This window comes from Conger conger, chromosome 9 (assembly GCF_963514075.1).
Source record: "Conger conger chromosome 9, fConCon1.1, whole genome shotgun sequence".
Lineage (NCBI taxonomy): Eukaryota > Metazoa > Chordata > Actinopteri > Anguilliformes > Congridae > Conger > Conger conger.
Genome location: NC_083768.1, coordinates 5,116,146 through 5,131,465, shown reverse-complemented (window position 1 = coordinate 5,131,465; position 15,320 = coordinate 5,116,146). Strand labels below are relative to the sequence as shown.

General features: G+C 47.2%; 2 protein-coding genes across 2 annotated transcripts in view; one reads left to right on the top strand and one right to left on the bottom strand.

Annotated features, from left to right (window-relative positions):
* The window catches only part of LOC133136725 (myomesin-1-like), a 39,929-nt gene extending 31,883 nt beyond the window's left edge, over positions 1 to 8,046 (bottom strand). Inside the window, 3 exon segments of the mRNA XM_061254391.1 lie at positions 1 to 49; positions 5,503 to 5,719; positions 7,868 to 8,046. The exon segment at positions 1 to 49 is cut by the window's left edge and continues 101 nt beyond it. Coding sequence (XP_061110375.1) covers positions 1 to 49; positions 5,503 to 5,666 — 213 coding nt within the window. The 5' untranslated portion in view covers positions 5,667 to 5,719; positions 7,868 to 8,046.
* A 3,383-nt stretch (positions 8,047 to 11,429) lies between these two features.
* Positions 11,430 to 14,732, top strand: myl12.2 (myosin, light chain 12, genome duplicate 2). Its single transcript, XM_061255100.1, has 4 exons — positions 11,430 to 11,536; positions 13,154 to 13,356; positions 13,842 to 14,003; positions 14,091 to 14,732. Exons 2-4 carry the CDS (start codon positions 13,173 to 13,175, stop codon positions 14,261 to 14,263), a joined length of 519 nt encoding a protein of 172 aa, XP_061111084.1. The 5' UTR covers positions 11,430 to 11,536; positions 13,154 to 13,172; the 3' UTR covers positions 14,264 to 14,732.
* The last annotated feature ends 588 nt before the right edge of the window (positions 14,733 to 15,320 follow it).

The window sequence follows — 15,320 nt, the reverse complement described above, 5'->3', positions numbered from 1 at the left end:
CGTCACCAACTCCTCCCCCCCCTTCAGTGAGTGCATGGAGGCCTTCATCCTGCGCGGGACAGAGAGAGAGCGCTCCCGTTAAACCACCAACACGCAGAACCACCCGAACGAGTATAAACACCTTAGCACACAAAACCACCAACGCGCAAAACCACCGACACACGCAAAACCACTAACATACACAAAACCACCAAAGCACAGAGGTGGGAAAACCAGGTCCAGAAAGTAAAAAGAGCTTGTTCTGCGGTTTACTCTGGCACTTTAAACAGCCAATGGTAGACCAGTGACTAAAACAACCAACCAATGACAGAGCAGCAGTGAAAACAAACAGCCAATGGTAGACCAGTGATTAAAACAACTAGCCAATGGTAGACCAGTGACTAAAACAAAAACAGTAGAGAGCAAACTTTGAATTTGAACAAATCACACATCGCCGTCAGTTTTAGAAGTAGCCAGTAGCAGAGGTGCACTATCCAGGTTCATGGGTTCATCGGCGGAAGAAACACACAGCAGGACTTCTTCCTGACCCCTGGACTTTGCACCCCTGCCTAAAAGCCTGCATTTTTGTTTTCAGCGTTCTGTCCAAAAACTGTCTCAAAACACCAAGTTAAACTCAGGAACAGGGGAACAGGCTTCCAGTAAATCCGATACACGTCCAACAAGGCCCACGTTAGCTACCGTCAGTTATCTTTGGAAAGCAATTTCATACTTCATTCTGCCCATCACACACATTCGCTGACATTAGCTAACGGTATGCAAAGGTTGCATGTACTGTGGTAACAATTGGCAGCCAAAAGGAAATGCATTAACGAGACAGTTACAGTATATGGCTGTTATAATCCCCATCGATAAATATAACATTTAGTTCAAACTTCCAAAAAAAAAAAAAAAGACGTCAGGTCTAGGTCGTTTCTCCACCTACAGTCTGACGTTGGCCATTAGAAGCATTTTAAGACTGGAGTATGGGCCTCATGAGGACAGTTCTTGCCACATTACAGAAATGGCATTTGGGAGACGCTCTTTTCCAGAGTGACGTACAGTTGATTAGACTAAGCAGGAGACAATCCTCCCCTGGAGCAATGCAGGGTTAAGGGCCTTGCTCAAGGGCCCAACGGCTGTGCGGATCATATTGTGGCTACACCGGGGATCAAACCACCGACCTTGCGTGCCCCAGTCATGCACCTTAACCACTACGCTACAGGCCGCTAAATTCCCAGCTGCTAGGAGCAGGAGTTATTTTCATTAGGGGTTAAGGAGGGCGTTTCCAATGTAATGATTCCGGAATGCCGGGAGAAATTGAAAGCATACCAAAAACATCATGCTATAATAAGATTCCTGTTCTTAATGTCGCTCAAATGCATCCACAGCAACTCTAGTGTTCAGCTCCAGAAGCTGGTTCTTAGTTGGACGAGGTCATGGTGTTAACACACAGGTTCACAGCTGGACGAGGTCACGGTGTTAACACACAGATTCTCAGCTGGACCAGATCATGGTGTTAACACACAGGTTCACAGCTGGACGAGGTCACGGTGTTAACACACAGATTCTCAGCTGGACCAGATCATGGTGTTAACACACAGGTTCACAGCTGGACGAGGTCACGGTGTTAACACACAGATTCTCAGCTGGACCAGATCATGGTGTTAACACACAGGTTCACAGCTGGACGAGGTCATGGTGTTAACACACAGATTCTCAGCTGGACCAGGTCATGGTGTTAACACACAGGTTCACAGACGAGGTCATGGTGTTAACACACAGGTTCACAGCTGGACGAGGTCATGGTGTTCTGGCGGCGGGATCTCAAACTCAAGCCTCCTGTCCAATCACAGGAAGCCCACAGTTCCCCTGGACCTCATTGGGCGAGCTTGGACATCAAGGACATGAGCCTCTGAGTTTAAAAAAGCTCAGTATAGCAACAATCCAGAAGCACCACACACACACACACACACACACATACACACAGACTCAAGAGTTATAAAAGGAAGAGAAAGTCTACATACTACATACTGTACATACTGTATACACACACATGCACATAGAGGTACACGCAGACACACACACAACTTCAAGAGTTATAAAAGGAAGAGAGAGTACACGCATACATACTGTACATACACACACACACACACACACACTCGTGCCAGCTTTTTCCACCTATACATGACACATGCCCACCCCAAATCATCCATGCTGTGTGACCTGTCCTTCACAGTCTCCTCAAAAGCTAGAGCAGTGATGAAGCTGAAAATACATGGGGCTCAACAGTAACACTACAGAATAGCATTAACACAGACTAGGCCCTAAAGCCAGCCACAGACAGCACCACAGTAACATCGCAAATACAGCAATGCGGTTAGGATGTTCTTAAAGAAATCGTAATCGCAAACGAGTTGCCAGCACTCAAACGCAATTCCAGTTCTAGAGTACTGAGTTCTACAACACTGACTGAATTATTCTGGGAAAATAAAATGAAAAATTCCAAAAACTATACTCGTGAAAAGGTTAAAAGGGTTTACAGACAGAAGTAGAGGAGCAGGGAGTAAGAGCAGAGCACAACCCCAGTGGGCTCATGAGCCGGCAGTGTCTGAACACTAATGAGCGTCCGCCTCAGGGAGCCGGAGCGTGTGTCTCTGATCTCCGGGATTAGCACTGATCACACACTAAACCCCCGGGCCCGCTCTGGCCTGGGCACCGCGGTGTAAACGCGGCACACGGATACTATCCAGACACATTCCCAAACCGATCCCGGAGGATTAGAGGGAAACGGCCACCGAGTCCAGAACCGGGAACAAAGGGGACAATTCCGTACAACATTCCTGGAGACGTTCCGGAAGCACGGAAGGAGGACAAACACAGCGGAATTTCAATTACATTTCTCCGATGCCCCATGTGAAGCACAGTCCAAGAATAACTGCGTTCCCGTGCCAACGGAACGGAAAATGATTTTTAAACACCCAGGGCTGTCTGGTCTGCTTCACGGGCTGATCACAACGTAGAACAAAAAATACAGAAAAATAAGTTCACAAATCACATTTTCAACTCACAACCCCGATTGTGCCATAAATGCACCAAATTAAGTGTGAACGTGAGGACAAACATTAGACCGGCTACAGAAAAGCACAACAGAAACACACGTGATCTCAGGGGAAGCACAAGATAACATACGACACGCAAACATATGGTAACTTACAAGAGGCAGTTCTATTTACTCACATGTTAACATACAGGAAGGAGACGGAAAACATGTGTGTGCACTAACAACATAGCAGCACAAGCATGCACTTGCACATTCTGTTATAAGGAGGACACACCCAAAACATGGACATTCTGTAATATCAAAGACGTGTGATTAGGGGAACACACCAAAAAATGCATGCAAGAATGTGCACACAAACACAATCTTGTAAACACTCTCTGTCTCACACACACACACACACACACACACACACACACACACAGACATGTGATTAGAAGGGGCAGCCTGTAGCGTGGTGGTTAATGTACATGACTGGGTGGTCGGTGGTTCGATCCCCTTGAGCAAGGCCCTTAACCCTACATTGCTCCAGCGGAGGATTGTCTCCTGCTTAGTCTAATCAACTGTATTTGGATAAGAGCGTCTGTCAAATGCCATTAATGTAATGAAACCTAATGTAGAAGGGGAACCGACCAAAAACTAATGAAAGAACACACACACACACGTCTCCACACTAGGCCTCTCAACCTGTAAGGCATCAGCCAATCAGATAGCCCACAGCCGTGTTGCACATGTCAAACAGTAATGTGGACCATCCCTGCCTGACAGAAATAGCCCATATGTCCTGTTATAACGCTGGCCCGCCGCCATGGGAACCGCATTCTCCACCTGCCAACACCATGTCCCTGGCACGGGCCCCCGTCAGACAAAGACTGTCTAATGACCCCCACTGCTGAGCACAGCACTAGCAGCCTACCACTGGGTCTGTCAAACAAGCCTGTCCTTTTCCAACCATTAACCATTAGCCATTAGCCATTAGCCATTAACCATTAACCATTAGCCATTAGCACTAGCACTCTGCCATCAGCATGGCTGTCTCAAAAGGTCTTCAATTTTGGAACCCTGTGGGGCAATTTGTCCTCTATATTTGCCCCGGGGACCAACTCAGTGCTGTGATCAAGGGCAATGGCAGCAGCACACATTACCTGGCATGCACGTGTTTGAGTGTGGGAGGAAACCAGAGTACCCAGAGGAAACCCACGCAGACACGAGGAGAACATGCACACTCCACACAGAGAGGATCTGGTCGGCCGAGATTCAAACCCAGAACCTCTTCCTTGAAGGGCAGTAACCCCTTCACCTTCAAAACCAAGATTAAAGATGGGGATATTTCTTCACGTGCAAGCCTTTTAGATTTTGTCCAATCCCAAAATGAAACTAAACTAAAACTACATTAAACTAAGCTAAGCTAAACTAAACTAAACTAAAACTACATTAAACTAAACTAAACTAAACAAAAACTAAACAAAACAAAACAAAACAAAACTAAACTAAACTAAAGTAAAGTAAAGTAAAGTAAAGTAAAGTAAACTAAATTAAGGTAAAACTAAACTAAACTAAACAAAAACTAAAGTAAAGAAAAGTAAATTAAGGTAAAAACTAAACTAAATTAAGGTAAAACTAAACTAAACTAAACCACAGTGCTAGTGCAGTGCTGTTTCCCGCCCGCGGTCGGTCCAGCGCTCAGAAACCGGAGAGCACAGCGGGCCCAGCGGCCTGCTCTCACACGGGCCAGGGTCCCGGGGTCAAACCGCTCAAACAGGCGGGCGAGGGATCTCTGAATTTCACACAGCCCATCCGATCCCCCCTCACTCTGCGCCTCGGCCTGTTACAGCCCGGCGGGGCCAATAAACACAGGATAGGGCCGCGTGAGCAACACATTATTCTCCCACTGGGAGCGTGGAGCACCACCAACTGGGCACGGACACACGGACACCAGCTACAGCGGCCTCTATCAGGGACCCCCAGCCCCAGGGCTGCCGATGACAGTACTTTCAGCACTCGAGTGTCTGGGTTTAAGGCTCTTCTGGGCTAAAGTGTGCCACACACCTTGTTTTCAAGGGCTACTGATTGAAAGGAATCCTCTAAAACCAGCAGACACTGAGGTTGAATTCTCTGAAATACTTATGGCAGTCTAGTTCTGCTGCCTCACTGGTCAGCGTTCATAGACTTCCAACAACATAAAACAGCAGACGGGAGAGCACAACCTTTATGCACATGGACTTAAATATACAGTAATACTTATATATTGTTAGACAGCACACCAGCGCACAACGGAAGCAGTTCTGAAATCTGCGCCTTAGAGCAAAGGTAATCATTTCAGTTTCTATCTGCGTGAAACAGGAACGTCACAAAATGACGCGTAATTTTTGGCGTGAACTTCGCATTATGCAGCAAAAAAAGTTCGGCTAAGCGTAAAGCGGCTCCGTTTCCATGGCAGCATGCTGAGACCCGGGGTGGCTTACCCGCTGACGTAGCGCGCGGAGGACACGCGGCTGCTGGACTGCTGAGTTCGGCTCACGGACTTCTCCACCTTGGTGCTCTGCACGCGGCGCTCGGAGCGCCGGTGGCTGTGGCTGTGGCTGTGGCTGTGCGCCACCGCGGCTGACGCTGAGGCTGACGTTGACATCCTGCCCGCTTCCGTCTGAGAACCTGGGAACTTTCCGCGACCCTCTGAGCCTTCTGCAATTACGGTTGAAAATTGAGTGCGTAATGAGTTAAAGTACGGCTAGTTATTAGTATGGTTAAATTATTAGTATTGTTGTTAACTAGGCCAACAGGTTATGGTCTTCATGACTTTATTTTGGAGGAGCTGTTGATTTAGATCTGTTAGCAATATGTTAGTATTGTTATGATTACAGCCATTTTTATTTAGAAATCGTTTAAATACTCTAGTGTTAGTTATGTTACCAGCTGGCCAATACAAAAGTTTTAGTGCAATTATTAGAAGCATCATAAGATCGCATTTACAAGTGTTTTCACTTAATTTGATTTTCAGAAAATAAGAGCAAAAGGTTGCCAATTCTAAACCTTACAGTAATGTGGTTTTGAAGAATTGTAAAAAAAAAATAGGTTATCTCAACTGTAAAGTCAATATACAGATTATATTCCCACCACAGCAGGCAATGCACAGAACATGGCTTATAGTCAAAAAATTTTCTGTAAGCCTTATTTTTTCAGCATTCTGACTGCTGGTTACCTGGGATTTATTGGTAACCTACCCCATATGTGGTAAATGGTAAATGGTTGGCATTTATATAGCGCCTTTATCCAAAGCGCTGTACAATCGATGCTTCTCACTAACCCATTCATACACACACTCACACACCGACGGCGATTGGCTGCCATGCAAGGCGCCGACCAGCTCGTCAGGAGCATTTGGGGGTTAGGTGTCCTGCTCAGGGACACTTCGACACAGCTCGGGCGGGGGATCGAACCTGCAACCCTCCGACTGCCAGACGACTGCTCTTACCACCCGAGCCAATATGTGCAGTAACTGAGATCAAATACCGACCAAAACAATCCTGAACAATTCTGAAAAAAGTGTCCAATTTCTCCAGTGGGTTATCAACACAAGAATAGATCTCCAGATCTCCCAATTTGTCATGTTGCAGAGATTAACCCGCATAATAGAGTAATAGAGTAATAGGGTAATAGGGTAATAGAGTAAATGCCCTGCGATGGACTGGCGGCCTGTCCAGGGTGTATTCCTGCCTTTCGCCCAATGTATGCTGGGATAGGCTCCAGCCCCCCTGCGACCCTGATCAGGATAAGCAGGTTCAGATAATGGATGGATGGATGGATGGATGGAGTAATAGGGTAATAGAGGCCATTCCTGTGGGGTCAGGCTGGTCACAGGGAGCAGCGCTTCCACCAGGTGATCAGTGTTAGACACACCCTCCATGGGCATCGCTGATCGTCACAGGTATGCTCCATTAAATACGTTAACTCTATAAATGCGGCTCATTGCTGGAAATGACTGACAATCAAATGTTGTTTGCGCATATCCGTGGAAACGAAACAAGTCCTTATCTTTGGTTTCAGCTCAGTCTGGACCCGTCTGTGAAAGGGTTCTGACCCGACCCGAGTTTAAGACGGAACCCAAATCTCAGGTTCCCATGGAAGCCACTCATTCATGCGCATCAAAAAATAAAAAACCACGTCCTTTGGAAAACATATAATCCTTCTGCTGGACATTTTAAGTTGGACACTGTCATTCAGGATGGAAAGAGCGCATTTCAGCGTTGTCTTCATCGCCAACTGAATACTGACCTCAGCATACATCGTAAAACACTGACCGTTTCAAGAGAACCACGAGTTATGTTCCAATCTCCAGTTCAGGGTTTCAAAGAACAGTTCAGTTATTTCTCCATAGGCTTTGAAGCTCACGGAGGGATTGTTTTTACATATCCTCTTAATTTATATTTACAAAATCAAAACCCAGTTACAAATGTCTTCACTAGTACATTGTCTGATGACAAATGGTAAAATAATCTGGAGGGACTGCTTTTTAGATACATTCTATGAGAAGATTTGTTGGTACATAAAGAGACACTTCAACCTTTTAGTAAGACATCAAGATGTCTGACTGAACAATGGATAATGGAAAAACTTGTAAATGCACTTGTAGCTACTACATATCACACCATGCAATCTAAAATATCAGCAGCTAAAGTTTTGAATGCAGCAGTTATTGTTAATCCATAAATCAGAAGCACGCTAATAATAACCCTGACTGTAAAATAACTAAGTAACGCTCACAACGCAGCATCCATGTCACAACGGGAAATAAACATTTTGAGTTCGCTGTCATTGCGTCTTGCCACTTACCGAAACAGAAACGATACGAACTTGAAAAAGAAAATGGGAAAAAAACGAGCGAGATGAATAAATCCAAAAGCAGGCAACTAAGAACGGATTCGGGCTAAGCAGCGCGAGGCAGCGGGCGGCAGGCAGGACTGTGCCTCGCGGGGCAAAAATAACGCTGCTACTCGGCAGAATGCAAGGGACACAGTCGCGACCTTTTATGGAAAGGGACCCCCGTTAAATATAGCCGCCAAGGAGAAAGGGAAGCTTAAGTGCACTTCTCCGACACATTTACAGTAGCGGAGAAAATGACTGTCGGATCTCAAACGGTCAAAATATTTGTTTTGTTGTGGCGGGGTGTATTCTAAGTGTATTGTCCCGAGCTTAGCTCGTTGAGCAGTGCCAGAATTTTTTTCATAATGTCCACTACATTGGTAGACAGAAATACTTTTAAACCGTCTAATACCGACAGCTGCTTGAGAACGGACCAAGTTATGAAGGCTAGAAAATACTATCTTATAAGTAGGACGTGTTTTTTAGCCCACCGCACGCACCAATAAGAATCTTCGAACTGAGAGCGAGCAACTTTAAGCAAGCCAATGGCCATTCAAGAAGTTTTGATTGCATATGGATTTCTAACTTTAGGGATGATAGTCTATTAGTCTTTTACTCAACGGCAGTCAAGCCCCCCTGTGTCATCTGGAATGTGATGTCAGGTAGCCTGATCTGGTCATTCATTGGTCAGGATGGATTCACGCTGCACAGTAAGGCACTGAAGGACAGGCTGTAACTCTACTGTAGGACTCCATTCCACCGCGACCCTGGACCGTATCGTGTTCAGATGAGATCAGAGACTCTTCAGAGCTGACTGAGAACCTGCGTTACAGACCTGAACTGTGTGGCAGACCGGATTTAATATCATTTTCGCGTTTCCAGACTTCCAGAGTCGTTGTATAACGAGACTGATCTCAAATAATCAAAGAGTTGAGAATGGCCACAATAGACCGTATTTCAGACAATCCTGATCAGACCTGATCTTTCAGATTCCATCAGAGATGTTCAAGCAAACATGCTACCTGAAACCTGCTATCATATGAAGATATGTTCTGAATATGTGGGATATCTGACCGTCAACATAAATAGTCAGCAGCCTGCAGCCATTTAACAAGTGACTGAATGATTTCAGTAAGTTATTTAAAATAGGTCTGATCTCAGACCAGCAACCTTTCGCTTTGTGGGTTGTATAAATAAGGGTCCTGATCTTACAGGACTGAGATCTGAAATCCGCCAAACCACCCCCTCCTCCACTTCTCAGGTGCTGTTTCATGGAGTCTGTTGGGGGCGGGGGGGTATAGAGTATTTTTGGTGCCTCACACACATAGCCCCTCCCTCCACGTCACTGAACACCCGTCCCTCAGTTCTGTCACATCTGCCCCCCCCTCGTCAGTGTGTGCCTGACAGCCCCCCCCTCCCCCGAGACCCACTCACCCCCCCTCCCCCAAGACCCACTCACCCCCCCTCCCCCGAGACCCACTCACCCCCCCTCCCCCGAGACCCACTCACCCCCCCTCCCCCAAGACCCACTCACCCCCCCTCCCCCGAGACCCACTCACCCCCCCTCCCCCGAGACCCACTCACCCCCCCTCCCCCAAGACCAACTCACCCCCCCTCCCCCAAGACCAACTCACACCCCCCCTCCCCCAAGACCAACTCACCCCCACCAGACCCAGATTTTAGTGTATCAGTCATGTTTCTTCATAAAATATGTTCCCAGGTCTTACAGTTTGTGTTGGACTCTTGCTGAAGTACAGGTGTATATTATTATTATTATTATTATTATTATTCATTATTAGTATTTTCTCAAGCATGCAGTCTGCAGCTCCTGGCTGCGTCAGATTTAAATGTAATATCAAATATAATCAGGGGAATTACATAATTAAGAGGATCTAAATATTGAACAGGGCACTATTGTCAGCAAGGCACTTTAACTGAAAAGCTAAATATATCCAGGGGCCTGTTTCACAAAGCAGGATTACTGAGTTAGCTGGATAACTGCGCTGAGTAAAACCCAGAACAGCTCTTTTTACTTAGGTCCAGATTTGGGAGGGTTCTGGGTTTTAGTCATTGCCGTTATTCAGCAATTCCGCTTTGTAAAATAGGCCCCAGGTCTATAAATGGATTGTATGAGGAAACAGTGTGAATCTCTCTGGACAAGAGTGTCTGCTGAATGATTGCAATGTCAGTGTAAGAGAAGACAGTGGCGATCAGCCAGCAGTGTGCACTGTGCAGAACCTGGAGTAGACTCGCGTAAACTCTTTCAGAGTCGATCAAACACAGAACACTTTTACCCAGAGAAAGGTACACTGCTTACAGTCGACTGTAAGGTAATCCTGAGGAAATCCAGGCTAGTACCCTAAAATGGCGCTGCCCCAACTGGGGAAAAACCCGCAACCTCTACACAACACCTCAACCCAGATACCCAAGGCATGACACTGCACTGCTTCCATACGTCATACGCTGCTTCTGTACCGGGATTGTGACTGTGGGGTCGTGTCAATTCAATTCTGTCTTATTTGTAGAGCGCTTTTTTACAGAAGACGGTCACCCCAGTCACACAGAATACAGTAGCAGAAGGGCAAACACCAGACCCGATCCCCCGAAATACCAGGCTGGCAGAGTGTCACTGCTGAATTTGCTGGCTCAGCTCAGTGGCCGAAATGAAGTGGCGCTCAATTCCAAATTTAGTGAGGAGATTTGCCTCCCTCTAGTGGCATCAGAAAGCAATGCAGTTAAAACGACTCTTCTTTTTTTCCAGTTCCTGACTTTTGTGTCATTATCTGAAATCTACACAATGGATTTTGATATTTTATGCCATTTATATTGGAAAAGGTAGAATTAAACTTTCTGGCGAATAATATTTCCACTTTCTTCAGCTGACTTTTTTTTGCATTTTGTGTGGTTCTGTGTGTTAATGCACCGGTTAAGTCACTGACTGACGAAAGAGTCTACACACAAGCGTCCAAGACTTCAACTGGCACATGAAAGCCATTTCCCTATGAACTGTCATTGTCTGTCAACAGTTTGTTCAAAAACCCACCTGACTAAATCACAATATTGTATGTAAAAGTAGGCACTTTTTGATGTGTATTTATATTATTATTTTAGTTTATTGTATTCGTTTTTTTGTGAAACCCAGAATTTGATATCCATAAAAAATTAAAGGGAAAAAAAGGAAAAAAAATATCCATATTATTCACCTTAAAAAATAAAATAAAATGGATGCCAAATCTTCGATCAGCGTCCGATTCATATAAAACACAGAATCGAGTTGTATCGTGTATGGCCTAGAATGGATAAAACTGACCCTGGATCCGCCGCTATGAGCCCGGTCCACAGGATAGGTGGGAGATAGAGGACTGAACCAAAAGACCCTCAAGAGATGAGGGATTGGTATAGAGTTCTTTGAATATCCTGAATGACGACTCTTTCCAACGAACAAATTAGACGAAACATATAAAATATTACTGATACAAGATTTGATCCAAGTCTGATACATATTTCGCAATGGTATTAGTGTGCGTGACCCCCAACATTGTTAATTGGATTGTTCTAAGTCGTAGCCGGAAGTTTAGGGAGCGATTGAAAAGGCAGGAGAATTGTCCGCGTTTTACGGTGTCCTGTGTCGGGTATCAGGTATGTGCCACGTCGATTTAAACTTTTTATTCGTGAGGGTTTGTGGCCCTCTTCGCCAAGTCTGTCATCGTAAAGCTGTAAATTACGTAACGCTCGTTCAGAACTGTCGTTGATGTAGGAGGCGCAGGTAACGGGCCTAACGGTATAGTCAGGCAGACGCAAATTGGGATGTTGATGTTGTGTAGCCTGACCAAGGTTGTTTACAGTCGTCAAATTTAGAATTTCCTACGTGTTCACTATGTTATTAACTGACTGTACAACTAGCTGGGTGATGTACGAATCATTATGTAACTTCAAATGTCAGTGTTTGTGAGGACTAGACAGGCCCGTCTGGATTAAGTGAGCTATTAAGTGAATTAGGTCTACCCTGTCGGCTCGTTGTTTTGAATGCTGGGAGTTTCCGTCTGATTTGGCTGATCTAGATGGTGCTGGCTAAATAACTAACCAATTGGTGGATTTCATTAATCTTGTCTCAGAGAGAGCGTTTATATAGGCAAGCTAGCGTAGCTCACTGATGTTAACGCTGAATGACAGCCTATTCATCATTTAAGATAATGTGGAAATGGAAGCAACGTAGCCTACAGGTAACTAACTGCCAATATAACGTAAACGAAACGTAAACCATAGTAACCCACTCCGTAAAGTTCACAATCGGGACTTCACGATGAAAATGGCTGCTCACCTCACGCAATGCGTTGATAAGCTACTCAAACAATTGACTGCATATCGGTTTTGCATTGTATTGCAAACTAATGTACGGACATCACGATCCTTCGACCCGAATTGATGATTGTCTGATTTAATCACCCTTGATTATGGTCCGTCTTGCATGTCAACATCACCCTAGACCAGTGTTCCTCGTTAAACATCAACATGGTCCGCAGTCTTGGTCGATAATGCTCCGGCCAAATGTCGCCAACAACCACCCCTCATTCCGAGCTCTCTTTTATTAGACTTGATTTCCGAAATAATCTTTAAAAAAAATAAAAATAATTTCCGCAACACAACTGGGATGTTTGAAACCTTAATTAACTCAGGAAACACACCTGCGTGGAATCGCATGCTTTCAGAGTATCCCTAATGTAGTCACGTTTCTCTTTTATTTATCTATTAGACAAATGATTCCTAGCATATTAGCTCATTAGTTCTTTGGTTTACACGGCAGCTTATCAATTTGAGCGCGGTAAATGAGAAACGACATTTGTGTGCCATGTTCGGTTTCTTGTGCCTGACCCATTAACGTCGCTGTTGCCGGGATACTGTGTGTAGCCGTGACGTCGTTTTCGATTACCTCATTGCATTTGTGAACACCCGTGGATTAGATTTCCGCTCAGAAAGGCTCGCTCCGTTTACCCGTTTAACGGGGTTTGTGGTTGCCAAAAGCACGGCATATTTCAGTGCTGGAAAAACGGCTGCCCTCGGGGTATACATTACATCACATTATTGGCATTAGGCAGACGCTCTTATCCAGAGCGACGTACAGTTGATTACATGGAGCAATGCAGGGTTAAGGGGCCTTGCTCAAGGACCCAGCGGCTGTGCGGATCTTATTGTGGCTACACCGGGGATCGAACCACCGACCTTGCGGGTCCCAGTCATGTACCTTTACCACTACAGGTGCAGCAGCAGAGCCAAGATGTCGAGTAAACGGGCGAAGGGGAAGACCACGAAGAAGCGCCCCCAGAGGGCCACGTCCAACGTCTTCGCCATGTTCGACCAGTCGCAGATCCAGGAGTTCAAGGAGGCCTTCAACATGATCGACCAGAACCGAGACGGCTTCATCGACAAGGAGGACCTGCACGACATGCTGGCCTCATTGGGTGAGCTGGGAGGGAGGGGGCGGAGTCAGCCCTGCCATTGGGTGAGGTGGGAGAGAGGGGCGGGGTCAGCCCTGCCATTGGGTGAGGTGGGAGATGGCAGGGCTGACCCCACCCCCTATTGGGTGAGCTGGGAGAAAGGGGGCAGTGTCAGCCCTGCCATTGGGTGAGTTGGGAGAGAGGGGGCGGGGTCAGCCCTGCCATTGGGTGAGTTGGGAGAGAGGGGGCGGGGTCAGCCCTGCCATTGGGTGAGGTGGGAGAGAGGGGGCGGGGTCGGCCCTGTCATTGGGTGTGCTGTAAGAGGGGGCGGGGTCAGTCCTGCCATTGGGTGAGTTGGGAGAGAGGGGGTGGGGTCAGTCCTGCCATTGGGTGAGTTGGGAGAGAGGGGGTGGGGTCAGTCCTGCCATTGGGTGAGTTGGGAGAGAGGGTGTTCTAGAAGCATCAACAGGAGAAGGAGATGAGGTCATTGGTCTGCTCTCGTTGTGCAGGTAAGAACCCCACAGACGAGTACCTGGAGGCCATGATGAACGAGGCCCCGGGGCCCATCAACTTCACCATGTTCCTCACCATGTTCGGGGAGAAGCTGAACGGCACGGACCCCGAGGACGTCATCCGCAACGCCTTCGCCTGCTTCGACGAGGAGGGCACAGGTGAGCGCACCTGGCGGGAGCAGGGACGGGTAACGGGGCGTCGCACGGGCGGGTTACGGAGCTGACGCCCCTCTCTCCCCCCCCCAGGTGTGATCCAGGAGGAGTACCTGCGTGAGCTCCTCACCACCATGGGCGACCGCTTCACAGACGAGGAGGTGGACGAGCTCTTCCGCGAGGCGCCCATCGACAAGAAGGGCAACTTCAACTACGTGGCCTTCACCCGCATCCTGAAGCACGGGGCCAAGGACAGGGACGACTAGGGGCCCCCGGGGGGGCCGAGAACACGAACGGACGCGACCGCGTCCCCGCTGTCGTCTTCAGGGTTAGGCACCCCGCGCTAGTCCAGGGTTTCACCTTCCAGAACACCGGGCACAGCACCAGGTTCCAGGGTGGGGGGGGGTTCAAAACAAAATGGCGGCACTGTGGCACTCCTGGGGGTAAAACCATGGCTTGGGTTCCCATCGCTCCTCCTGTCCGGTTGTCATGTTTCACCCATCAATCATATTTCAAAAAAGAAAGTAATTACTTTAAACACTAACGGGTCTCGGGAGCAGAAAGACGTGTGTGTGTGTGTGTACTGTAGTGTGTGTGTGAACCTCAATCCTGAATGTGAAAAAAGAAGGAAAATGAATAAATAAATAAAATCGACTGTTTATCTCATGACCTGGTTAAACTGGATTTTTACATTTTGTAACCGACAACTTTTGAAATAAAGTCTTATCAACTCAAGTGATTAATTTGACCTGCTTTAAGAAAAAAAGAAAAGAAAAAAAAAAGCGCTAAAGCAGGGATCATCAAATCCCTGTCCTCCAAGGGCAGATAACCCTCCCTTTACCTGGGAGTCAGGTGTGTTAACCCTCCCTTTACCTGGGAGTCAGGTGTGTTAACCCTCCCTTTACCTGGGAGTCAGGTGTGTTAACCATCCCTTTACCTGGGAGTCAGGTGTGTTCACCCTCCCTTTACCTGGGAGTCAGGTGTGTTCACCCTCCCTTTACCTGGGAGTCAGGTGTGTTCACCCTCCCTTTACCTGGGAGTCAGGTGTGTTCACCCTCCCTTTACCTGGGAGTCAGGTGTGTCCACCCTCCCTTTACCTGGGAGTCAGGTGTGTCCACCCTCCCTTTACCTGGGAGTCAGGCGTGTCCACCCTCCCTTTACCTGGGAGTCAGGCGTGTCCACCCTCCCTTTACCTGGGAGTCAGGCGTGTCCACCCTCCCTTTACCTGGGAGTCAGGCGTGTCCACCCTCCCTTTACCTGGGAGTCAGGCGTGTCCACCCTCCCTTTACCTGGGAGTCAGGCGTGTCCACCCTCCCTTTACCT

Excerpts from the sequence above, each read along its gene's own strand:
- myl12.2 (XM_061255100.1), top strand. The coding sequence starts at position 13,173 with ATGTCGAGTAAACGGGCGAAGGGGAAGACCACGAAGAAGCGCCCCCAG. Across the intron at positions 13,357-13,841 it reads CGACATGCTGGCCTCATTGG|GTAAGAACCCCACAGACGAG; the intron begins GTGAGCTGGGAG and ends CTCGTTGTGCAG. Across the intron at positions 14,004-14,090 it reads CTTCGACGAGGAGGGCACAG|GTGTGATCCAGGAGGAGTAC; the intron begins GTGAGCGCACCT and ends TCCCCCCCCCAG.